General features: G+C 35.7%; 2 protein-coding genes and 1 non-coding gene across 3 annotated transcripts; 2 read left to right on the top strand and 1 right to left on the bottom strand.

Moving 5' to 3' along the window:
- Positions 1 to 4,110: 4,110 nt before the first annotated feature.
- Positions 4,111 to 4,217, top strand: LOC127077295 (small nucleolar RNA R71). The gene has a single exon (XR_007787134.1). It is a non-coding gene; the product is annotated as a small nucleolar RNA R71 (small nucleolar RNA).
- A 9,468-nt stretch (positions 4,218 to 13,685) lies between these two features.
- On the top strand, positions 13,686 to 16,525 carry LOC127074969 (nicotinamidase 1). The gene is made up of 5 exons (XM_051016395.1): positions 13,686 to 14,179; positions 14,324 to 14,507; positions 15,045 to 15,178; positions 15,270 to 15,455; positions 16,150 to 16,525. Exons 1-5 carry the CDS (start codon positions 14,021 to 14,023, stop codon positions 16,225 to 16,227), a joined length of 741 nt encoding a protein of 246 aa, XP_050872352.1. The 5' UTR covers positions 13,686 to 14,020; the 3' UTR covers positions 16,228 to 16,525.
- A 1,348-nt stretch (positions 16,526 to 17,873) lies between these two features.
- LOC127074968 (protein NETWORKED 2D) lies at positions 17,874 to 21,351 on the bottom strand. The gene is made up of 2 exons (XM_051016394.1): positions 20,983 to 21,351; positions 17,874 to 20,781 (listed from the first exon to the last, which is right to left on the bottom strand). The coding sequence occupies exons 1-2, from the start codon at positions 21,074 to 21,076 to the stop codon at positions 18,080 to 18,082; spliced, it is 2,796 nt and encodes a 931-aa protein (XP_050872351.1). The 5' UTR covers positions 21,077 to 21,351; the 3' UTR covers positions 17,874 to 18,079.
- Between the last annotated feature and the right edge of the window lie 3,595 nt (positions 21,352 to 24,946).

The raw sequence follows: 24,946 nt of genomic DNA, 5'->3' as shown, positions 1-24,946 counted from the left end.
GTCGCTATCCTATGTCTTACTCCATATTTAAATAATAATTTTTCGAGTACCTTGGATATAAAGTGCGATCCACCATCACTGACTACTATTCTTGGGATGCCAAATCTCGGAAATATTATATTCTTAAAGAGTCTAGTTACTACTCGGGTGTCATTTGTTGGGGATGCTACAGCTTCGATCCATTTTGATACGTAGTCAACTGCCACGAGTATGTATTTGTTACCGAAAGAGGATGGAAAGGGTCCCATGAAGTCTATCCCCCACACGTCGAAAATCTCTACTTCCAAAATACCTTTTTGTGGCATCTCGTCACGTCTAGATATGTTTCCCGTGCGTTGACATCTGTCACACTCCTTAATAGCCGCATGTACGTCCTTCCATATAGTTGGCCAATAAAAGCCGGCTTGTAGGATTTTAGAGCAGGTCTTGGATGTACTTGTGTGTCCACCATAAGGAGCGGAGTGACAGTGTTGGATTATATTTTCTACCTCTTCTTCGGGTATACATCGACGGAAAATACCATCGGGGCCTCTTTTGAAAAGTAAGGGATCATCCCAGTAATAGTGTTTTATGTCGTAGAAGAATCGTTTCTTCTGTTGGTAAGATAAAGTAGGTGGAACTATTCCGGCAGCTAAATAATTGACTAGATCAGCGTACCATGGTGTGACGGATATAGCTAAGGTGGTTTCTACTTGCATGTCGGAGTTGCTCTCTTCCAAAGTAGCTATAAGTTTGTCATACGAGAAATCATCATTAATTGATGTTCTTTCCGGTTCAAGGTTCTCAAGTCTAGAGAGATGGTCTGCTACTACGTTTTCAGTTCCTTTCTTGTCCTTGATTTCTAAGTCGAATTCTTGTAGCAACAAGATCCATCTTAGGAGTCTAGGTTTAGCGTCTTTTTTTGTTAAAAGGTACCTGATAGCAGCGTGATCAGTGTAGACTATTATTTTAGCTCCTACCAAGTAAGAACGAAATTTATCTAGCGCAAATACCACTGCTAGGAGTTCTTTCTCGGTAGTGGCGTAATTCATTTGCGCTTCATCCAGGGTTCTGCTAGCGTAATATATAACGTGAAGCTTTTTATCCTTTCTTTGTCCTAACACAGCACCTACAGCATAATCGCTGGCATCGCACATTATTTCGAATGGTTCATTCCAGTCTGGTGTCTGCATTATGGGTGCGGAGATCAATGCTTGTTTAAGAGTTTGAAATGCTTTTAAACAGTTGTCGTCGAATATGAATTCAACATCTTTCATCAATAGTCCGGTTAAAGGTTTAGTTATCTTAGAGAAGTCTTTGATGAATCGTCGGTAAAAACCGGCGTGTCCTAAAAAGCTTCGTACTTCTCTCACGGTTCTTGGGGGTTGAAGATTTTCGATTACCTCTATTTTGGCTTTGTCTACTTCAATTCCTCTGTTCGAGATGATGTGTCCTAAAACGATTCCTTCTTGTACCATAAAGTGGCACTTCTCCCAGTTAAGTACTAAGTTTACTTTTACACATCGCTCAAGGACTCTTTCTAGGTTTTCAAGGCATTCCTCGAAACTTTGTCCGTATACAGAAAAGTCATCCATAAATACTTCCATGATGTTTTCGAGAAAGTCGGCGAATATTGCCATCATGCATCTTTGAAAGGTTGCAGGGGCATTACACAGACCAAACGGCATTCGTCTATAAGCGAAGGTACCAAAAGGGCACGTGAACGTTGTCTTTTCTTGGTCATCAGGGTGAATTGGTATTTGAAAGAAGCCTGAATAACCGTCTAGATAACAGAAATGTGAATGTTTTGCTAATCGTTCTAACATTTGGTCAATGAATGGTAAAGGGAAATGATCTTTTCGGGTTGCTTTGTTTAGTTTCCTATAATCAATGCACATTCTCCATCCCGATTCGATTCGTTTAGTTATAGTTTCTCCTTTTTCGTTTTCAATAACGGTTATGCCTCCTTTCTTTGGTACAACGTGTACAGGGCTAACCCATTTGCTATCAGATATAGGATATATAATACCTGCTTCCAATAACTTGGTTATTTCTTTCTTTACTACCTCACTCAGGATCGGATTTAGTCTTCTCTGGTGTTCCCTAGAGGTTTTACAGTCTTCTTCTAACATGATGCGGTGCATACAAATAGAAGGGCTTATTCCTTTAAGATCGGTGATGTGGTATCCTAGTGCGGTGGGGTACTTCCTTAAGATATGTAGGAGTTTTTCTGTTTCGAGTCTTCCTAGATCTGCATTAACTATCACAGGTCGTTCAAGTTCTAAGTCTAGGAATTCATATCTCAGATTTTTGGGAAGTGTTTTCAGGTCAGGGGTTGGTTTGTTAAGACATTGCGTAGGGTCCGGTGTTATTGCTAAACATTGGTTAGGTTTGTCTTCTAAAAGATAGTCTGATGATTTGTCTTCTCCTAACTCTGCTTCTTTTATGCATTCATCGATGATATCCATGAAGTAACATGTATCTTCTATTGCGGGTGCTTTCAAGAATTGGGAAAGAATGAATTCAATTTTCTCTTCACCTACTTCGAAGGTGAGTCGTCCTCGTTTTACGTCTATGATTGCACCGGCAGTTGCTAAGAATGGTCTTCCCAGTATAATGGGTGTAATATCATCTTCTCTAATGTCCATAATTGTAAAATCAGTGGGAATGTAAAACTGACCTATGCGTACGAGAACGTTTTCAAGGATTCCTACAGGATATTTGATGGAACGATCTGCTAGTTGCACAGACATTTTGGTTGGTCTTAATTCTCCCATTTCCAGTTTCTTACATATGGATAAAGGCATAACGCTAATTCCGGCTCCTAAATCGCATAAAGCTTTGTCGATGACAAATTTTCCTATGTGACAGGGTATAGAGAAACTACCCGGATCCTTGAGTTTAGGAGGCATGTTTTGGATTATTGCGCTACATTCGGCAGGGAGTGTAACGGTTTCGCTATCCTCAAGTTTCCTCTTATTAGAAAGGATTTCTTTTAAGAATTTAGCATATGAGGGCATCTGCGTAATAGCTTCGGTGAACGGAATTGTAACGTTTAATTGTTTAAGGAGATCAACAAATTTTCTAAATTGGCCCGCATCTTTGGTTTTAACAAGCCTTTGAGGGTAAGGTATAGGTGGTTTGTAAGGTGGTGGAGGTACATAAGGTTCCTTCTTTTCTAGGGTTTCCTTATTACTCTCTTCCTTTTCCTTAGGTTCACTTTCCTCAGTTGATTTCTTAGGGTTTTGGTTTTCTATCCTTGGATCAGACGGTCCTTCCACTTCCGTTCCACTTCTTAATATAATTGCATGAGCTTGGCTTCTCGGATTAGGTTGGGGCTGTCCAGGGAATGTACCAGTTGGGGCAGCAGTAGGTGCTTGTTGTTGAGCTACTTGAGATATTTGTGTTTCCAGCATTTTGTTATGGGTAGCCAAGGCATCTACTTTGCTTGCTAGTTGTTTAAGTTGTTCGCCAGTGTGTATGTTCTGGTTTAAGAAATCTTTATTGGTTTGTTGTTGGGAAGCTATAAAGTTTTCCATCATGATTTCCAAGTTGGATTTTCTAGGGGTATTATTGTTAGGCATGGATGGATTCGGTTTCTGATATCCCGGAGGTATAGATGGGGCTTGATTTGGAGACTGTCCAGGTGCGTACAAAGCATTATTACTCTTATATGAAAAGTTTGGATGGTTCTTCCAATTTGAGTTATAGGTGTTCGAATAGGGGCTTCCTTGAGCATAGTTTACTTGCTCTGCTTGGATTCCAGTCAAGAGTTGACAGTCCGTAGGAGTGTGGCCTTGGATTCCACAGACCTCGCAATTCTGAGTTATAGCAACCACGGCGGCTGGGGGTGATACGTTTAAACTTTCAATTTTCTGGACCAAAGCATCCACTTTTGCGTTAACGTGATCAAGGTTACTTATCTCGTACATGCCAGTTTTCGTTTGAGGTTTTTCCACCGTTGTTCGTTCGGTTCCCCACTGATAGTGGTTTTGGGCCATGCTCTCGATAAGCTGGTAGGCATCAGCATAAGGTTTGTTCATTAGTGCACCACCTGCAGCGGCGTCTATTGTTAACCTTGTGTTGTATAAGAGACCATTATAAAATGTATGAATTACTAACCAGTCTTCCAAACCATGGTGTGGGCAAAGTCTCATCATGTCTTTGTATCTTTCCCATGCTTCGAAAAGAGACTCGTTGTCTTTCTGTTTAAATCCGTTTATCTAGGCTCTTAACATAGCTGTTTTGCTTGGCGGAAAGTATCGGGCAAGAAAAACTTTCTTCAACTCGTTCCATGTGGTGACTGAGTTGGAAGGGAGAGATTGAAGCCATCTTCTAGCGCTATCTCTTAATGAGAAAGGAAAAAGACGAAGTCGAATTGCCTCTGAAGTGACACCATTAGCTTTAACAGTATCAGCGTATTGAACAAATACGGATAAATGAAGGTTTGGATCCTCGGTAGGATTTCCAGAGAATTGGTTCTGTTGCACAGCCTGCAACAGCGAAGGTTTAAGTTCGAAGTTGTTTGCTTCGATTGCGGGCGGAGCAATACTTGAATGCGGCTCATCTTGCGATGGAGCGGCGTAATCTCTAAGAGCACGAGCTGGTTCTGCCATCTCGGGTGAAAGAAGAAGATCTTTGAGATCAGGAAATTCGATAGGAGGGAGATTGTTTTCAGCACGATATTCCCGAATTCGTCGTAAGACTCGGAGATATAGCTCGATATCGTTGATTCGTAAATAGAGCGGTTCGCCTTGTGAGCGAGTGCGTGGCATACAAATCAACGAAAGAAAGAATAGAAGAAAAAGAAACCTTAGTCTCTACAGCGTAACGGAAGAGTTACGATATCGATTAAATAAAAGTCCCCGGCAACGGCGCCAAAAACTTGATCGCTCGACTGTGTGAGTCGAGAATGGGATACAAACTGCAAGTGCACAGTTCTATCGCGTAGTTTTAAAAGATATCGATCCCACAGGGACTTATGAATCGATATACCGTTATCTAAGGTTACTACGTAAAGCTAAGGTGACGAATGTTTGATTGTTGGGGAAAAACTAAGAGCTAAACTAAGATCTAGATTAAATATTGATAAAACGGATATCGGTATGTAGTTCGTCAAAACTAGGGAATCAAGTCTTTGTCGGTTTCTTGGTTTTAAAATAAATCGTTTCGGTTAACTTTATTGGTTAAAGGTTTTATCTCAAACTCTCGCTCTGTTGAATAAACCATGATTTTATATTAATGTAGCTGTCACTTATAATTAAGTCAAAAACCATATTTTGAAAGCAATAAAGTTGCAGAAACTCTTTTTAAGAAAACACTGACCGTTTTAAACACCCTTATCTCAAACTCTCGCTCTGTTGACTTAGGTTATATAATTAAATCCAAATGCTTAACTCTCGTCCTCACATTCAATCTTTAAAAATACTTTTTGGAAAAGGTCAGAATTTAATTAACTCTAAAACTTGCTCTCGCCCTGATCTAGAATTAATGCCTAACTTACACTGTCCAGTTAAAACCTCAAACTCTCGCTCTATTGATTTTAACTTCTTTATGTCCTTTACTTTTATAAAAAATCTTGTTATTAAACCTGTAAGTTGAGACCGTAAAAAGATTGATTTTAATTTTAAGTTTAAATAGACCGACTCAGTCTTGATCCCTTATTCTGCTTACTTTACATACCGATATCTAGGCGAATTAGCCAGACATGCTAAATAAACAAGAATACATATCATGCATAAACAGACTCATTCCAGGCAGACAATATAAATAAATAATAAAACAAAACATTAAATAATGATTAAAGAACCTGAATGCGTAATACAATAGTCTTGAACACTCCACCACAAGCCGGTAGGATTTGTTCTTGGATTCTTCAATTAATCAATAAATTAAACCAAGGAAATAAAACTAGAATCTAACGTAAGGTTAGATCCGATAAAAAGTTGCACAATAGTTTCCGGTGTAGAAACTATTATGCGAAAAATATCTAAATGCTAAAAAGAGAAAGGTAAATTGCAAGGGAAAAAGAATGTAGAACTTGCAAAAGAAATAAATAAATAAACGATGTTAAGTTGCTGGAAAAGAAAAATAAGCAAAGGCGTAAAAAGAAAGAAAATTGGAAAAGCTTCGGCAATGTGAGCGTGGAAAAACCGAGGAACCCTTTTAGGTTTTTGAAGTAGCTATTTATATTGGTGCTGGTAACTGCTTTTCGTTTCCCAAGGTCTTCAACGTGGCTAAATGCACGGCGTGGATATAGGACACAAACTCCTCAACGTCTCTTCAAGTCTTTTGAGGGCATTACTTGCGCCAAAAAGGTAGTGGAATTGTGTGACGCTCGTCACACCATGTGTGACGTCCGTCACAAGGCTGTTTTGCGTGACGCTCGTCACGCACCCTGTGACGTCCGTCACAGGCACAACATTGGTGACTTGTGCGCTTTGGGCTGGGCTTTGGCATTTGGTTCCTTTTCTCTCCTTTTTGCACCTCCTTTTCTTCCATTTTCACTTGTTCTTCAAAATAGACTACCTGCGACAAATAGGAAGAAAATACCACGTAATATCTCATAAAATGCAGTAAACCGAAATAAATAGTCATAGAATTTAATGGAATTAAGTCCTAAAATATGATATAATTTCGTGTTATCACTATGACACATTGACTAAGGTGTATGGTGTAAAGCGCACACTTGGCCATCAGATCTGCCACCTCAATTAATGAGGGAGATCTAATGGCCTTTTTTTTGTATTTTCTGAATTTCCATTTAATCCACTTATTTTGTTTAATTCATAGAAATTTCATTTTAATCCAAAAAACTATGGGACTTTCACTAAAAATCTTTAAATATTTTCCCCTTCCATATTTTAAATTAAAATTATTTTTTGGATTATTTTGGTATTTTTCATGAATTAAATGTTTTTATGCATATTTTTAATTGTTTTAAAATACTTCTGACTTTCTAAAAATTATAAATTTTTTGTCTAAGGTCCTTTGACCTTGTTTGACCTAGAATAAATCCCTTGGCTATTTATTTGGGGTGTGTTTGTTTCAAGTTTAGAAGTAACATTCCTTGGAATCTTATTCCCATCATTATTATTACTTGGAATAATATTCCTATCCAAATGTTTGTCAAAAACTAAATTTCCTAGGAATGTTTATAATATTTATTTAATTTAAAAATTATAAAAAACAAAATAAATAAATAAATGTGAGTAGTAATGAGGAGTTGTAGTTAGTTGAACTTTATTCTCATGGGAATGTTGGATTCCCACCCTTTAAACCTTGGAATAAAAAAAAAGAACCATGTGAAAATAAAGTTCCTGGGAATAAAATATACCCTGGAATAATTTTTAAAAAATTGAATCAAACATGGGAATGTTACATTCCCATGACAATATTCCTAGGAATATTTTTTAAAACCTTGAAACAAACACACCCTTGGTGTTTTTGAAGGGATTTGAGGTTTTGTCCAAATTAAAATGCTTTTTAATTCATTTTTAAATTGATTTTTAATTGATTAAATGTTTAAAAATTATGTTGAGCCATTTTTATGGTCTTGTGATGTTTGACTTTCTGTTTGGGTCTTGGTCATGGTTGATTTGACTTTTGTTTGATCAAAACCAGTGGATTTAGGGGATTGATGAAATGTACATTTCATCTCCCAAAATGAATGAATGCTATTGATTAGATGAAATTCCTCTCATGATCAATTTGTGTTTCTATTTTCCCTTTCCCTCTTCATCTTTATACTTATTCTTCCTCATTCCCTCATTTGACCAATGAAATCTCTAATGTCAAAATGCTAATTGATTCATCAATGACCTTGTGTCAGATGAATCAATACAAGTCTGATTGAGATAGGCCCCTCCCACTTTCTTTTAGTGTATGGTATGTTTTAGGAGTTTGGTTCTTTGTACTAAGTCTCTAACATGCATTAAAACCTATATTTTTATTTCCCGACCTCAGATAGTCGTGACTTCTATGTAAGTCCAATTACAATTGCTTAACATAGAGCTAAATTTGATCAAGAAGGCATAATATTCTAGCAAGTGAGATTGTAAGTCTCCAATTCTTCATGGTATTATGTGGAGACTTGACATTTTTTACTTTCATGAGAGCTAGTGGCATACTTGTTGAATTATCCAAGTTGGCGCCCTTCTCATGGAATATGTCTTGGTTCAAGGATTCATACTTGTGAATGAAATGGTTGAGTATTCTCCAAAGAATGACTTAATCAATTAAAACTCAACACTAACCATTGACTAACTCTTATTCATTATGCTTTTACTTTCAAGTCATTTACTTTATGAAATTTAAATTTCAGTCCTTTATCATTCATTGCCATTTACATTTTATACAACTTATTTTTGTTTAAGTCCTTTTTTTACTTTGCTCACTTGAGCCATATCTTGTGATTGTATATATTTATTTGTGTGTTTTGATTTTATGGTCTCAGGACCTTAATACACCTAATAACAACAAAAACCCTAAAAAAATTGGTGGATTGTTGGGACTTGATTTGAGCTTCAGACTTAGAATTAGGCAACATTCTTTATGCTAAAGGACTTGGCCAATGCCAACATTTGAGACTGAGCTATCTTTGACAGTGACTTTCATCTGATGCAAGATCTTGGATCTCTTTGATTCATCTGTTACTTTGTCTTGGTGCCTAATTGTTATTTTGGTTATTGTCTATGTCTGATGTTTTGTTCTGAGTTGATCAAGGAATATTTCATCTGATACATTGGAAGACACTGAAGACTGCTAGCTATTGGAATGCTTGCTTAGATATGGATATCTTTATTTGATACCTTGATCTTTATGACGCCTGGATATTGCTCATTACTTATTGCTTATTGCTTGATCAAAGTCCAAAGGAAAATGAGTTTCTATATGACATTCTTGTTTGTTGGATTCATCCCATTGGTCAGATCTTTTCAACTCTTAACTTTTAAATGTTTTCTTAGGATAGTCTCTTCATCTCCTCCCACTTCTTAAATTTCAAAACTTCTCCCTCTTTTCAAAAATTTATTTGATTGTGTTTTCCAACTTAAACATGTTTTAATGATTAGAAACTTTGGCTTTATGCCATTGATTTTTTTAAAAAAAATTCTTAAATCAAATTTGTAAATAAACTTAACCATATTGACTTAAATTTCAAAAGACAAAAAGAACTAACAACCTCATTCAAATGTTTGGCCTTTTTGTGCCCTTTTCTTGTTAAACTTTTGTTAAAATTAATTCACCAACTTCTTTGAAATTTTTACCACGAACTACGGGGTTTTGATCCCTCATTTTTATGTTGGTACTTAGGCATAAGACCGAAGGTCTTGTCAAACACAAAAAAAAATTAATGAATTCTTTTCTCATCCCTACGCTCTATATTTTATCAAACATCATTTATACCCAAAAACATATGCACACATAAAAGGGCTCCCTAGGAGTACCTAAGACACTTTGGGTGCTAACACCTTCCCTTTGTGTAACCAACCCCCTTAGCTGTAATCTCTGACATTTTATTAGTTTTGATTTGAAAACTTCTTATCTTTGGGTTTTGTTCGTACTTTTCCCTTTTCCTTTGGAAATAATAAAAGTGCGGTGGCGACTCTGGTTTTATTGACATCAAGTTTATCCATAGCTTGATGGTCATGAATTTACCGCTACACCTAGGAGTATCGGGATTTGAGAATCCTCATCATTCTCCATGATGACAAAGTATACTGGTACATAGTACTCCCCTACTCTTACTGGAACATCCTCTAACACACCTACTAGGTATTTGAGCGATCTATCTGCCAGTTGTAGAGAGACAATTGTCGGTTTCATCTCACCCATGTCTAAATTTGTGCATACTGACAAAGACATCGGGCTAATGCTGGCCCCTAAGTCACAAAGTTCTCTCTCAAATCAAATATCCAAATGAGAAAAATCTCAGAATTGCATTACTATTTAAAGAGACTAAAACCTCACGTTTGAGGGGGTGCAAGTGTAGAATATTTGCGTGTTAGGGTTTATCCTTTGAGTATTTGATTGTATTATTTTTGTGCACCACTCTAGCGCTTTCATTCATATATTAAAGCATAAGTTTGATTTGTTTAGTTGAGTTGTAAATTCAGCATCAATATTCTATTTATTGTGTTGATCACTTGGGGTTAGTGATTTAGTGAAATTAGTTATTGAGTTTGTCACTTGGGATTAGTGATTAAAATAAAGTAAGAGGGGTTCTCATATTTATGGGAAGACATAAATACAAAGTCACTAGGATTAGGAAGAGGCATTGAACATCACAGGGCTGATGTTCATATAATATTAATTATACTAATTCAAGATAGTGGATTTGCCTTCTTGGGTAGAGTGTCCCCCAGATGTAGGTGTGGTGTCACCGAATTGGGTTAACAATTCTTTTGTGTTATTCATCTGCTTTCTACATTTATCATCCTGCTCGTAAACTATTTTTTTTATGTACAATGTCCCAGACATCGTGCTTGACATCTATCCCTAGAATCTGTCATTTTTCGTAAACTAGTTGTACATATTATCCTAGGCATCTGGATCAACATTTGTCCCCGCCTTAACAGAATTCTCGGAAGAAGAAGCATCTCCTTGTTGACCTATTCATCCAAGGTCATCGTAAAAGAAGATGAAGATAATTTCGTGAAATTTGACATGTTCACAGATTGTTCAAAAAGTATTTTAGAAGTTCAAGGCATCGTGTTTTGAAAGATTCGTATCATTTTCAAAGTGTTGGATTAATTATCCTAGATAGGCAAGACATTTGTTCAAGCAATAACTAATCATTTGTTCACTATTATTATGATGATCAAAGATATTATAAACATCTATTGTTAAAGTTCATCTGATATCTTGAGAAGAAGTGTTCGATAGTGCTCTTCAGACATGCAAAGAAAATAGTATCAAATTGTTTATGATTGATCATAATTGTATATTATTGATCGTAAATTGTTTCGTCTGCAGCAAGTTAAAACATAGATTGTCAAATTGGTATGATTGTTCGAAACTTGTTTTCTCTTCTTGTATTTTTATGTGTTTGATATATGCATGTGTAATTGTGTCCATATCATAAATCATCTGAGCGTATCATGCCTCATATTATTTTTATTCATCTGAGCATAACATCCTCATTCATAAGCATTAAATTTTCTTTTCATTTTTAAAATCATGGTTATTTTTGCATCTAATAAAAACATTCTTCTCATGCATTAAATTAATTTTTCAAAAATTTTTGGTCTTTGATTCAGATCACAAAACACCCTGATTCGAATCAAGCTTAAACTTTGTCAAGTTATTTAGCCCCTGGATGTCTGATTTGAATCATATCATATCTTGATTCGAATCACAAAAATTCTATTGTGCTCCTTGTGACTTTGATTCGAATCATAAAGGTGTTTGACTCAAATCAAATACTAAGAGTTTTTCTTCTTAATTCAAATCACAAATCTCTGATGATTTGTGTGTTTGTGTGTGTGTCCCTCATTTCATCGCTCATTCCATTTTCATTTCATCCTTTCTCTCATTTAATAAAATCATTGCATATCATTAAACCCCATCTATCTCTTCCATCTTTATCTTAAATGGAAAATTAAGGATCTTATAAAAAAAATAAAGCAAGAGGAAATCAATTTCAGAGCACCCATAAATATCAAAAGGTATAAGAACTAAAACGCAAGCTTCTAAAGGTCCCAAAGTCAAGATTGTTTCTCTGGGTAGTTCATCCAAGTCATCTAGAGTTCCTCATGCTACTGATCCAACTTTCATCCCAAAAGACAATGCTCAAATTTGTAACTTAGTTGCATTATCCTTGAAGGTAAACCATTTGATTTCTAAACATGAATACAAGGTGTTTGTTACTCACTTTCTCAACAAGACAATCAAACCTAAGTACTATATGGACAAAGTTGTTGAAAAGGAAATTGATATTTATTTCCTTCAATCGTTTGAAAATCACAAACTGTTGAAAATTATTTATCTTCATATTAATTTTAATCTGAAACATGTCAAAGCATTTTATTGCCATATGGAAGCTTCATCTACTAGTATTCATTGTCAATTTAGTGGAATGTTGATTAAATTTGGTATTGAGGATCTTAAAAATGTTTTTGGGCTGGAAAATAAGAAAAATGGAAGTTTGTGTATCAAATCCCCATTACTTCAACTATGCACAGTTTGTCAAGATGATCTATAAGACATATGTTAAGGGTCCTTTTGACAAGGCTAGTTTTCACAATAGTCAAATGAGGTGTGCAATGTGGATGTTGCATTAGGTTGTTGTTAAAGTCATTTACTAGAAACCTAGTAACTGGGCTAGGGTTGAAGGTACCCATTCTTCTGCTTTCTAAGAAAGTTAGTACATACAACCCAAATATTCCCAAATTATTCATATTCATGACAATGGATTCCCATGCATTTGTTATGTTTTTCTCCATCTTTTCCTTTACACTGAAAGTTGACAGCTTTAGACTTCTGATGCTAGTTGTTTTTGACATTTGTAGTGACATTGTTCCTTTATCTCTTGTCAAGCCTTATCACGATCTTTTTAAAACTCTTGGCTAGAAAGAAAATGGATTCAATTAAGTTTTCATCAACATCACCTTTTAACTGATCATCACCTTCTTTAGCACCTGCTTTGAATGCCACACTTTTATTATTTTTCTCTAGTTTATCTTCAATCGACATTTCAAAAGTTGGAAGAGATCTAATCAACTCACCAACTTTCAATTTGGCTACATCTTAAGCTTCTTCAATGACCGAGACTTTCATATCAAACCTCTTTGGAAGAGACCTAAAGATTTTGTTTACCTTTTTTTATTCAGACATCTTTTCAACAAGAGGAAAAGAGTTGTAAAAAATGTCACGAAGTCGAAAATTGAATTCAACTACAATTTCATCCTTCTTCATCTTTAGTTAAAGTCTTGACATACAAACTTTGAATGTGCCTTCATGAGCAACTTCAAGAGTCTCACAAGCTTCTTTTGAACTGGTGCAAATGTTAATGATTATGATAATATTCTTGTCTACTTCATTGTATATTTATGGAGGGCATCAGCAAAAGGAAATTCACTATTAATAGTCAATAATACACGACAGATTCATATGAATTCCCCTAGTTTAGTGTCATTTCCCTAATACTACTTGTGAACTTCGATCTAGATCCCCTAAATATGAAACCCCTCTCAATTTCACTCAAACATTCTCCCAAGTGTTTGTACAATTACAAAAATATATAAAAGTGATAAATTACAATTACAACACAAATACTATATCCTTATAACTTAGAAAAATAACCCTAAGAATAAAGTATAACAACCTAAAACACAAAGACTCAACAAAAACTAAAAGCACTAAATTTTATAATGCAATATTTAAGTCTCCACATGAGGTAGAACACCTCCTTAAATAGCAACAATTGTTCAACATAAAGTCCAGTAGGTTTTGGCGTAGATGGATTCCGAAAAACACCCAAAAATATCAATCTTTGTAATGTTGATTTTATCTTGATTAAAACAAATCTATGTATTAATTTGATATGGATAAGAATTCCAATCTTGCTAGAAAATAATTTGGTGAATAAATCTTTTTTAAATGAGATTGCACTTTAAATTAAATCATTGATTGAACAGAAAAGGAAACCAATCCTAAAACTCGAGATTTTCTATCCATTGAAACAGACAACAAATAAGCAGCCCAAAACATATTGCCTAAAAAAGCTTCAATCACATGTAAACAATTTTTTTTCTCTAAATAATTGGTGAGTGTTGTATTGGGAAAATGAACCAACCCATCACTAGCATCATAAAAAAAGGAACAATTGTTCAAATAATACAGCCAATCATTCTAAAAATGCATGAAGTGGGTTGGAGGCAAGGCATGAGACATTTTCAATGAATCAAATCGCAGCTATTCCCACTCACGAGAGGAAAAGAGGGGCACATAACATCTTAATTAATTTAAAATACGCAATTTGTCCCTTATAATTACCTAATCTGGTCAACAAATTTGCAGTCACAGTCAACACCAATCAAAAATGGGCTCTGAATCTCAATCTCCATCTCCCACACTAGACCTTCTCAAGGAACAAATCCCAGTGAAACAACAACCTCTTCTTCTCACTAACAACCTCAAAACCGGCCTCGTCCTCGTTGATATTATTAACGGTTTCTGCACTGTCGGATCTGGCAATTTCGTAATTATACTCTGTTTTTTTTCTTCCTTTTAACTTACTCTGTTTTCTATAATCATGTATCTAACTTTTGTCTGTTTTGCTGTCATTTTCGTTACAAATGAAATGAAATTTTATGTTTTATTATTATTATTATTATTATGGTAGGCGCCGAAAGAACCAGATGAACAAGTTAATAAAATGGTGGAAGAATCTGTGAGGTTATCAAAGATTTTTGCTGAGAAGAATTGGCCAATTTTTGCTTACCTTGATTGTCATCACCCTGATGTTCCTGAACCTCCTTATCCTCCTCACTGTCTTATTGGATCCGACGAAACAAAATTGGTTCCTGGTATAATTTGTTTTCTATATGTTATTCAAATAAAATAGTGGTTTCACTTCATTAAATTTTATGGAGGTAGTGAGATTAATCTTTAAAATATTATAAGTAAAATTTAAGTTTGCTGGTTTATCGAATCATTGATATATCTCGTTTATGTAGTCATTATAATATTAATTCCGTTCATCAATGGATTTATTTCTTTAGTTTCAAAAGTGATGCTTGGACCACGTATTTATCGATGCTTTCATATCATCTGTTTTTGACATTTTTTATTTTCTAGCACTAGAAGCTCTCTTTTCCAGAGAGTGCAAAACTCATGCATAACAATGTTGTGTCACCTAGGACAATGAATGTGATATTTAAGAGGATTGATTTTGTCATATAAAAAGGAGTAGCGGGGTAGCTTGTTGCTATTTTGTCTGCTATTTCTGTATAATCTTGATAATATATATAAAAATTTCAATCTCTGACTAGAGATTGAGATTTTATGCTTATTGGGTTGGTGTTTTGTGTCCTGATTTAGATTTGGTTTTCTCTGAAATGAAGAACTAGTGTGGTTGGAAAATGAGCCAAATGCAACGCTCAGGCGCAAAGACTGTATTGATGGATTTATTGGTTCATATGAGAAAGATGGGTCTAATGTCTTTATTGATTGGGTGAAAAGTAATCAGATAAAGCAAGTAAGTATTGTACTTCTGGTGTTATCAGTATTTGTTTGGTTCATAGATTCTTGGTTGAGATTCTTGGATACTGGTTTTTTGTTTGTTACAGGTTTTGGTTTGTGGGATATGCACTGATATATGTGTGCTGGATTTTACCTGTTCGGTTTTGTCTGCGAGGAACCGCGGATTCCTTTCTCCTCTGGAAAATGTGATTGTGGCCTCCCAAGCTTGTGCTACTTACGATCTTCCACTACATGTAGCCAAAGCTGGCAAAGACCTGGTATCCCATCCACAGGTATTTCGTCAAACTAAATTTTGGCTTTTAGCGATACACTTTAGGTTTCCGACGCGCTGGAACTGGTAGAAAACATAATTAGCATAATCTTATTTCTTTAGATGTTGGATGATGGAATTTGACATTGTTGCTTGATAACATTCAAGAAACTGACATATATTGGGAAACACCAAATACCGTTTGGATTTCCTGCATTGAGGTAATCACATATTTGATGATCTAGTATGTTGGATCCAGATCGAACAGTTCACTTTCTAACTTTGTATTTTGGGTCTAACTCTCAAACTTGGAACTTAAAACAGTCTGGTATTGAAATTTGGTCCAATGGTCTAGATCATGTGACTGCATCAAATGTGTTATTCCTAGGGTGCTTGGATCATATATAGCGTCTGGATCAAGATTCAGATGGGTGTAGTTGGATCGATATTGATCCAACGGCTCTTTACAGAGGAATTCAGACAAGTATATGTTCTTCATGTTACCCTAAGATATCAAACACTTAACCTCTATAGCTCCAAACTGTGATACTTTCTCTAGACCTTGTTTTTGCTGTCATTTTTGTTTGTATCCATGTATATTGTGATAGTCAAATTGCAAGCAATTCTTGTGCTGTTTTTATAAAATTTTTGAAAATTCAAAGTTTGTTATTAAATTTAATCCTTTTTAATGTGTCCATTATATTATTTTACTGCAGGCAGTAATGCATCATGTTGGCCTTTATATAGCATGGGGAAGGGGAGCCCAGATAGTATCAGATGTGTCATTTGAATAGTGGAAGCAGCATTAAGTGTTGGACTGTTGGTATATAAATAAATGCTTATGTTATTATCTTTAAATAACAAGTTTGGCTTGGCATTTAAAAAATTCCTTCAATGAAAAGTGTCTCTGGAGGGAAAAGTGTCTCTTGAAGTTTGTTCTGTATTGATAAAAATCTCCAGCAGACACACACTTAGGTCTTATTAATAAATAATGTTATTGAAATGTGTTTATGCTGGTTGGTATACTTGTACTGGGTATTTGGCTTTGTTCTCAATCTATTAACATAAGTTTTATAATATTGTTTGGATGAATTTATGGAAAAAACATAAGACATTTATAAGTTTTTTTTTTCAATTTTTTTTCATAATTTTTTAAAAATATATTATAAAAACAGCTTATTTTATAGTATATAAAAAAGTACAACAATAAAACAACTTTTCTACTAAGCGAGGCCAGCACATTTGTGAGATTCTTGAAGAGTTCTTTGTATTACTTCTATTTAAGTAAAGAGTAACAAACTACCATATATTCACCTAAAATCTTAAAGCAATAGGTGTGTGGGTTCTCCCACTTATAAATGTCCAAGTCTCCATATTTTTAACCAATGTGGGACTTCTCCACACTACTCACATTTGTTATTCTCAACACTCTTCCTCAAGTGTGAGTCTATCCACAATGCACCCCCTCAATCAGAAGTTCTTTTTTTATCACATACACATGTACCATCATTGACACTCTTCAACGAGACACTCTACTCACGACCATGTGGAGATACTTTCGATCCAAGTGAGTCGGTCCCTTCACTCGAACCAAACACTCATGATACCACTGTTGGGGCTATTCAGGGATGTCAACACGAAAGAGCATCCAAAACATGTGAGAGAGACATCACATATTCACCCAAAATATTAAGGTGATGTGTTTGGATTCTTTCACTTATAAATGCTCAAGTCTCCATATTTCTAACTAATGTATGACATCCCCACGCTACTCACACTTGTTATTCTCAACAATTTTCCCAATTCCAAGACTGTGTTATATAGAGGACCTTTGAATTAGGAGAAGCGGTTTCTCCTACCTCTTTATCCGGAACGTGAGAATAAAGGAAGACTAGTTCCTTCCCAAATTATGGAGGTGACAGATCTTTTTCTAATACTTTCAGGTTGTTTGTTGCTGCTTGAACACCTCATGAGCTACGTATATTAAATTAAACAGAGCCTCGGTTTCAAATTCTAAAGTTTTCATGAATATTAAAAATTTAAATGATTATATTTAGAAGAATTGAGGAAGATGTCAGTAGATTTTCTTAAAGGTATACACGGAGTTACTTGAGAAATAAGATTTTCTTAAAATATAAATGGAGTTACTTGAGAAATAAGATAAGTGTTGCTTTCATGAACTAGTGTCTAAAAACAAAATTGCAGATGATCCAAATCCTAGTTAATTCAAAAAGTTTTATTTTATTTTATGAAACATATCTTCAAGTAACATTATGAATCAGAGTCCACAGTTAGCATTTATGTCTTTTTGATAGGTCATTTTCATACCCTTAAATCAGTATCCTTCCGAGGATTTCATTCAATGGATATTTGGTTACTGAGAAGACAACATTTTGAACACAGTGGATTCACTGATGCACATTAAAAAAAAGGCACACAATACAAAAAGGGAAATCTAAATCCCCTACATACATTTGGTCACACTTCTTACAATTTATAGACAAGTACTATAAAATTAAAATACCCTCCTCTTAGGTAAAAAGTCCAACTTCACTCTCAATCAAATCTCAATACATACACTAGCTAATGTTCATGTTAAAGAAAATGCAGTATGCATGAATATTACAATACATTTACATTATGGCTTTATGATTTCAAAGCGCGATTTTTCCTATGCATTGAAAAGATTGACTGTTTTTGTTTCTTTGGTTTAACTCCAAAGATAAATGACCTTAGAGGAACACGGTTCTTCGAATCCTCAGATGTCATCTGGTTTCTCTTCGAATTTGACAGTCCAAATCTATCATTCAACTTTGCAAGAGCCTTCTCAGCATCAAGTTGAAGAGTTGTTACAAGATCCAACCCAGCTTGAAGCTCATCAGCAACTTTATGATTCTCTTGTTTCATATTCAAAACCTCGCCTTGAAATTTCGCAGCATTATAGCTTGTGAACTTGAAATCATAACCTTCAGCACTTGCTTTCAATGCTGTCGTTATCTCTTCTTGGATTTCACACAACGAAGCGAATCTTTGTTGAAGTTCTTCCTTCAGCATTGCGCTGTTTTCTAACCATAGTGTGAGTTCACTTTGTATCTCTGAGAGGTGTTTATAAAGCGGTCTTGCGTCTGATTTCAATGAATATTTTATGCTACTACTTCCTTCTGTTGCTTTCCATTTTTCTTCGATTCTTGATACCTCGGCTAGCAAATCTTTTGTAGTTGTTTCGTATTTCTGTATCTCGGTGAAAGAAGCACTGAATTTCATCCAGAATACTAGATTCTCCTCTAGAAGTTCGTCGATTCCCATCCGAAACTTCTCTTCAATCACAGAACTTGATTCCGGTTCTTCTAATTTAAACATTGCCTCCATAACATGATTTTCTGGTGACTGCAAAGGAGGTGACTGCAAGGGAGGTAACTCGCCGGTTTCTTCAATTCCCTCTAAGTTTTTCTGGAAAAGATTTAGTTTCTGACGTAAGAGTCGAATTTCTTCGTCTTTCACAGCATTAGAAGTCTTCAATTCTTTCAACTGCAAAGATGACTCAAAGAGTGCATCTTGAGTTTTCTTCTCTACATCATTGAGCTTGCTCTTCACTTCTTCATAATCCTGAAGAGTTTTCCTATACTCTGATAGCAAAGCATTTTCTTCTAGTGTTTTTGCTTCCTCCTCGGAATCACTTTTAAGAGCACTCTCTGTCTCAGACGAAATTTGACTACAGTCATTTTCATGACTTCCGTCATCTCTTGATTCGATTATATCATCATTGCTAATGTCATGAGTTTTCTCGTTTTCTTTCAACTCTATAGAAGATTTGTTTTCAACTATGGTTGCTTCTTCTTCTGTTTGTGAATCAGTGACCTTTACTTCTTTTTCCATAGCTGAATTTAATGTATCATCATTCAATAAGACTTCGTCTTGATTCAATGCGTTTTGTGCGATAACATCATGTTTTGGTTCATCTTTGCTTAATGAATGTGTTTCTGTTGGTTCATCTTTGCTTAATGAATGTGTTTCTGTTGGCAATTTTTCAGCCACTTTATCCTCATCGTCCGGATTTTCCTTCTGCACTACTTTGTCAGCCAGACTATCAAGACTACAATGCGCTTCGGTGAAATGAGTTTGGAGGTTGTTGTTTTGATCTTCAACAACTTGGCTAAGGTCATGTAGTTCAAGCACTTTTTCATCCATTTCTCGAAGTTTCTCATTCAATTTAACTTTTTCGTTAACTAAACTCTCCTTTTCCATTTCTAGATGTCGAATCAACGATTGGAGTTCGTCAGTTTCGTCTTTTAAATTCTTTACCAAAGCTGTCTGTGAAGAAACTGCAGATTCTAAACTAATCACTTTTGTAACAAGCTCGTCGATCTTCTCTGCCATTTCTGTCACGGTTAAAGTCGAATGTGAGTCAGCCTCGAAATGTTCTTTAATCTTCTCTTTCAATATTTGCAAGTCTTGTCTCTGCTGAGTCATTTCCGCATCTTCATTCAAATCCTTTTTTCCTGTTAGTTCTTTTACATCTCGTTTCGGCCTCGGCTTTTGAGAATCGCTTTGACCATAATCAAATTCATTCATGAGGGAGCTTAACTTTTCCCTCGCTTCCTTTACTCTTTTGGACTCAATTTTCGCCTCACCAAGCGACACAGCTTGTTTCTCTTCCAACTGCGACAACGCATCTTGACACGATTTAAGCGCGGCTTCTGCCATCAAATGCCGAGCTTCCTCGTCATCGATAACATTAACAACACCTTCCCCGAGTTCGTCTTGCAAATTCGAAACTCTCTCTTGGAACTCCTTGATCTGCCCCTCAGTTTCCCAATACTTAGCAATGGAATTATCATAAGAGCTTTTCAGAAACTCTTTCACAGTCTGTAATGCTAGAATATTCTTCTGAAGCTTGTCAACCTCTTCAATCGCCTGCTTTCTGCTTAATCCCGATTTAGGAACTTTAGAAGCGGCTGCAGACGCTTTCTTCATACTTAATTTCTTCGTCGCTGAGGTAATGACACTCTTTAAATCCTTCACCGGAGGCGCTGGAACTTTCGGGACATTCGGTTTGGGTCCTTCCGGCATTTTTTTCGGCGGCCTCGGCCTCGGCGATGCATCGTCGTCGTCTTCATCCATATAAGGAAGACTATCCGGACAAACAGAAGCAATTGTGTTGTTTGCATTCTGTAACTCCGTCGATAAATGATCGTACCGATCGGCTAAAGATCGGTACGCGCGGAAGGCTTCTTCCACGAAGATTATCAGTTCCGGTCTCCTTTTGTAATACATTTCTGCTCTTTTTCCAAACGAGTCGCCTTCTTCTTCTAGAAGCCGTAAAACCGTCTGTACCTTTTCCTCCATATCTGCAAATGATTGTTAATCAATATTATATGGATACTATTTATGAACATGTTTCAAAACTTATATATAATATTGGCATAGTTTTTTCCTATAGAAACCAGGTAGGTATCCTCTGCATGCAACTGCAGAGACCAATCCCTCAGAGACTAATATATGCATAGTTTGAGTATATAGAAAGGAGAAAATGAGAAGAAAAAGTTGACCTTGGAGATTTTGTTCCATCCATTTGGATTGTTTGGTTCTGATGTGGCTGGCCCACCACCATGAATATGCGTTGCTTGCAGCTCTCTGCAACATCGTGTTCTTGCTCTTATGGTTATGATGAGTTTTCTCTTATAAGTTTTTCTTCTCTCTCTATGTGTGTAGAGAGGGAGGAGAAGACATGAAGTCGATGACAGGACCAGTAGGGTAAAAAAGAAATGCAAAAAAATTGAAGAAAAAAAAGAGTGATTGAAGAAATAGAAGATTGGTGTGGAAAAAGAGAGATTGGAGCTAATTATGGGAAGATGGAGGAGAGTAAAACTCGCCCGGATTTGATGTCCCAACTCTCCTTTTTCAAAACAGAATAACCAACGAGTGTCTACTTTGCCAACTATGCATGGCAAATCACTAAAAAGTTGATATTTTTAAACTTGAAAGTGGAAACGAAATATCATTTAGTATAATAAAAAATATATATGTAAAATTATAAAATAAAATAAAAAGTAGACATAGTAAATTTGAATATGATGGTGTCATCATGATGAAATAATATAATGATATTTTATTGAAAATAATTATGATTTAATTGCATATATAAAAAGTTTTACACCTTATTAAAAAAAACATTAAAAAAATAACTAACATTTTTAAATTTAATTCCAAAATAATCAATATTTTAAATAATTTATCAAACTAACCATGTTTCAAACAAAAACAATTGGTCGGCAAGAGGAGTAGACAATCATAGTGGCACATGCATTATAAACTTGTAACCATGTGTCATCCTTATGACGATTGCCTGTACATGATGTTACTTTAGGTGGCGCATGCATGCATCCTATAGAAGCGTGTGCCATAGGTAGTGGCTACTGCTTTGTTTAGGAATTTTATAAATACAACATCCCTTCTCTATCTTCGAAGTATCTCCTTCAAGTTTTCTTCAGAATGTCTTCATATATGTGTTCTTATATTCACAAGATAAATGTTGATTTAATTTATTCAACAGTAAAGCTTTTGATGAAGATACGACTCTGGAACACAGAGACGTTCGAGCATGTTAATAGGAGTTTGATCTGTTGGTTAGATGGAGACACTATAGAGGGTGAAAAGATCTCAAGAATTCAAAGGCTAGTTACGGTGTACAACGACAATGGAGAATGTCAATTTTGGGGCTCTGTTAAAACTAACAAAGATGTTTGCATTATGATGCACAACTTTGAGGAAATTGTCCTGATGGTTGTAATTGCATAGTTATGTTGTTTAGCCCTTGTATTTATTTATCTTTTTGTTTAATTGTTGTTTAAATTATTGTTTAGTTGTTATTTAAATTGTTGTAACTGAATGTTATGATATTTATGAAATGAACGTTGTTTCAATATAAAGTAAAATTGTTACATATAAAACTATGTTGTTATGTTTGGTCCAACATTGAGACAATTTGTACGATTGTGTCCAAGCTGACGACACGGACTACATAATCTCATCAATTTGTTAGTCGTATCCATTTCGGTTCGAGTATGTGTGTTGTTAGGACGACCCTTTTTCTTTCTTCGTATTTTTTCAAATTGTGCCAGACTATCTCCCCTTGATATACAGGCCAATAATCCTCATTTGCTATCACCAGAAAGTTATTGTTGTAAACACTGCATATGCTTATGACTGTGTAAATGGAGGATAGTAAGTTGGAAGGGTTATGTTGAACCTTTGAACATGTCGCTATGACATGGGAGCAAGGCATACGAAAGACTTGGCACTTTCTGCAGTCGCACCAACCTCTATCTAGTTCCACTCGATAGTATCCCCTCGGCCTCCCTTCATTGTGATTCACTGCCTCATCTACACTGAATCAACATTTATGACGGTCAAACATTGTGATCACATGTGTGTTAGCTTTGACATCTTCCTCCTTAATGAATTTCATCGAAGTATCACTGAACAGCTGCCGTGATTGTTGGGTTCCCTTTGTGTGAAGACACAACTAGGGCTCAAGATAACACAATATGCAAAGAATTGTTGGGTTCCCCTTTGTGTGAAGACACAACTAGAGGTCAAGGTATTAATCTAAAATATCTTAAATAATACTATTCAAGCTTAAAATTAACCGAAGATTCGATTGAGTATGAAAAAATACTTAAAGCTCGGTGTTATATTATGATTATATTTGGTAACTTTTTTATTTTCTGAAACTACTGATAAAAATATAATACAGTAAATATTATGTATTTGTCGTTGTTAAGAAATATAAATAAAATAGCAACATATAGTTGGGGTTCGGCTGTTTTGTCCCATTTATATAGTTCTTTGTGTAAAAATACACAAAAGGATACTTGTTCGTTTTATTCTTGCGCCTTTTTTCTAAAAGCATGGGATTGGTCGAGAATGTCGTCACTTGCCCCGGTCAACGAGAAGTCACTCACATTCCCTTTCGCAATAAAGTAAGTTTATTTTATTTTATTTCTTCGAATTGATTACTTTATACTACAACTAACTTTAAGTAATTTATTTTCAATCTTTTCGGTTTAGGTGGTCTTTTCTAGGGATGAACTACACCAAATGTCCCAAACGCGCTATAATAGTCTATCGCAATCTTTTAGACCACCTTGGATCAGACGATGTATTACAACTAAACAACTCTAAATTTGGTTTTAATATTACCAAATTAAAAATCTTTCAATCATGTATTTTTCTTATACAGTTTATCTGGAGGCTATATACTAGTCTCGACCATCAGGTTAACCTCGGTGATGTTGCAGTTTGGACAGCAAAAACATAAATCATCAGGTTTACTACTTAGAGATGCACCAGAGTGACCGTGTCAAACTGCAGTTCGGTATGCAACAACAAATTTCAGACCCTCCGATGTGTTTGAGAGACTGACATCAACTAAGAGTCGATGCCCAATGGGGTTATTCCGATCGGAAATAGTTTGCTACAGAGATGTGTCGTCAATAAAGGAATCGACATCGACACATCTTAACAGATCATATCATACAGGGTGCTAGACCAACTCAAAATTATATGAATTGGTATAGATCGGTTACAACGACACAGTTTGTGTCTGAGTCGAGGTATTTGATCGACCCATGCCAACGAGCTTCGTCATCACATACCCAACAACAAACCCCCACCCAACAACCAACTTCACACCATTACCAAATCCAATAACAATGTCAATCCACTTAAACCCAACAATCAACTTCACAACGTCACCATACCAGATACATCCAACCACCAAATACCTAACCCCACAACCAATTCATGCCACACATCCAAACCTAAATCCAAGAGCATGACTCATACCACCAACAACCATATGTCGCCACCACATCTTACTACAGCCCCGATGATTCATATGATTCCACCTTATCCCGCCATAGCCCCCACCAATGTACATTCAAACATCGCATCGGCAAAGCATCCAACCACCATGACTTTCTTACACCACAAGAACCATTGCTTCGTTTCCAAAATGATTCAACTACGAGAACATGGACATCAAACTCGACTACGGCACCCATAATTCCTAGGGAGAAATGATTAAAAATTTGTTACATGTTCCAGGACCCTCCCACCAACCACATTTACCTCATGCCAATACTAGAAGACTCCAAACACCTCAGAGAAATCGTAGAAGATCTCGAAGGCAAGTGAATACGTCGGGATGTGGAACTAGAGGACGTTACGATCGACCAAGTCATTAATTTTTTATTCAATCGTTGTGTGATTCAATTTTAAAATTAATTTTAATTTTCTATTTTATTTCAAATTTCTTTATTATCAGAATAACTTTTAAAAAAAACATAAACAAAGCAATAACCATTGCATGTGACGCATGCTCCTATAGGATGCATGCATGTGCCACTTGCAGTCGCATCATGTACATGCAGTCGCCACAGGAGATAGCACATGGGTAGGCATGTTCAAAAAAATGGTGAACCGAACTGAACCGTCGAACAGAACTAAAGT

The sequence above is a fragment of the Lathyrus oleraceus genome, chromosome 4, assembly GCF_024323335.1.
Source record: "Lathyrus oleraceus cultivar Zhongwan6 chromosome 4, CAAS_Psat_ZW6_1.0, whole genome shotgun sequence".
Classification (NCBI taxonomy): Eukaryota; Viridiplantae; Streptophyta; class Magnoliopsida; order Fabales; family Fabaceae; genus Lathyrus; species Lathyrus oleraceus.
Note: the sequence above shows the minus strand (reverse complement) of the source record. Positions and strands in the feature narration are given on the sequence as shown.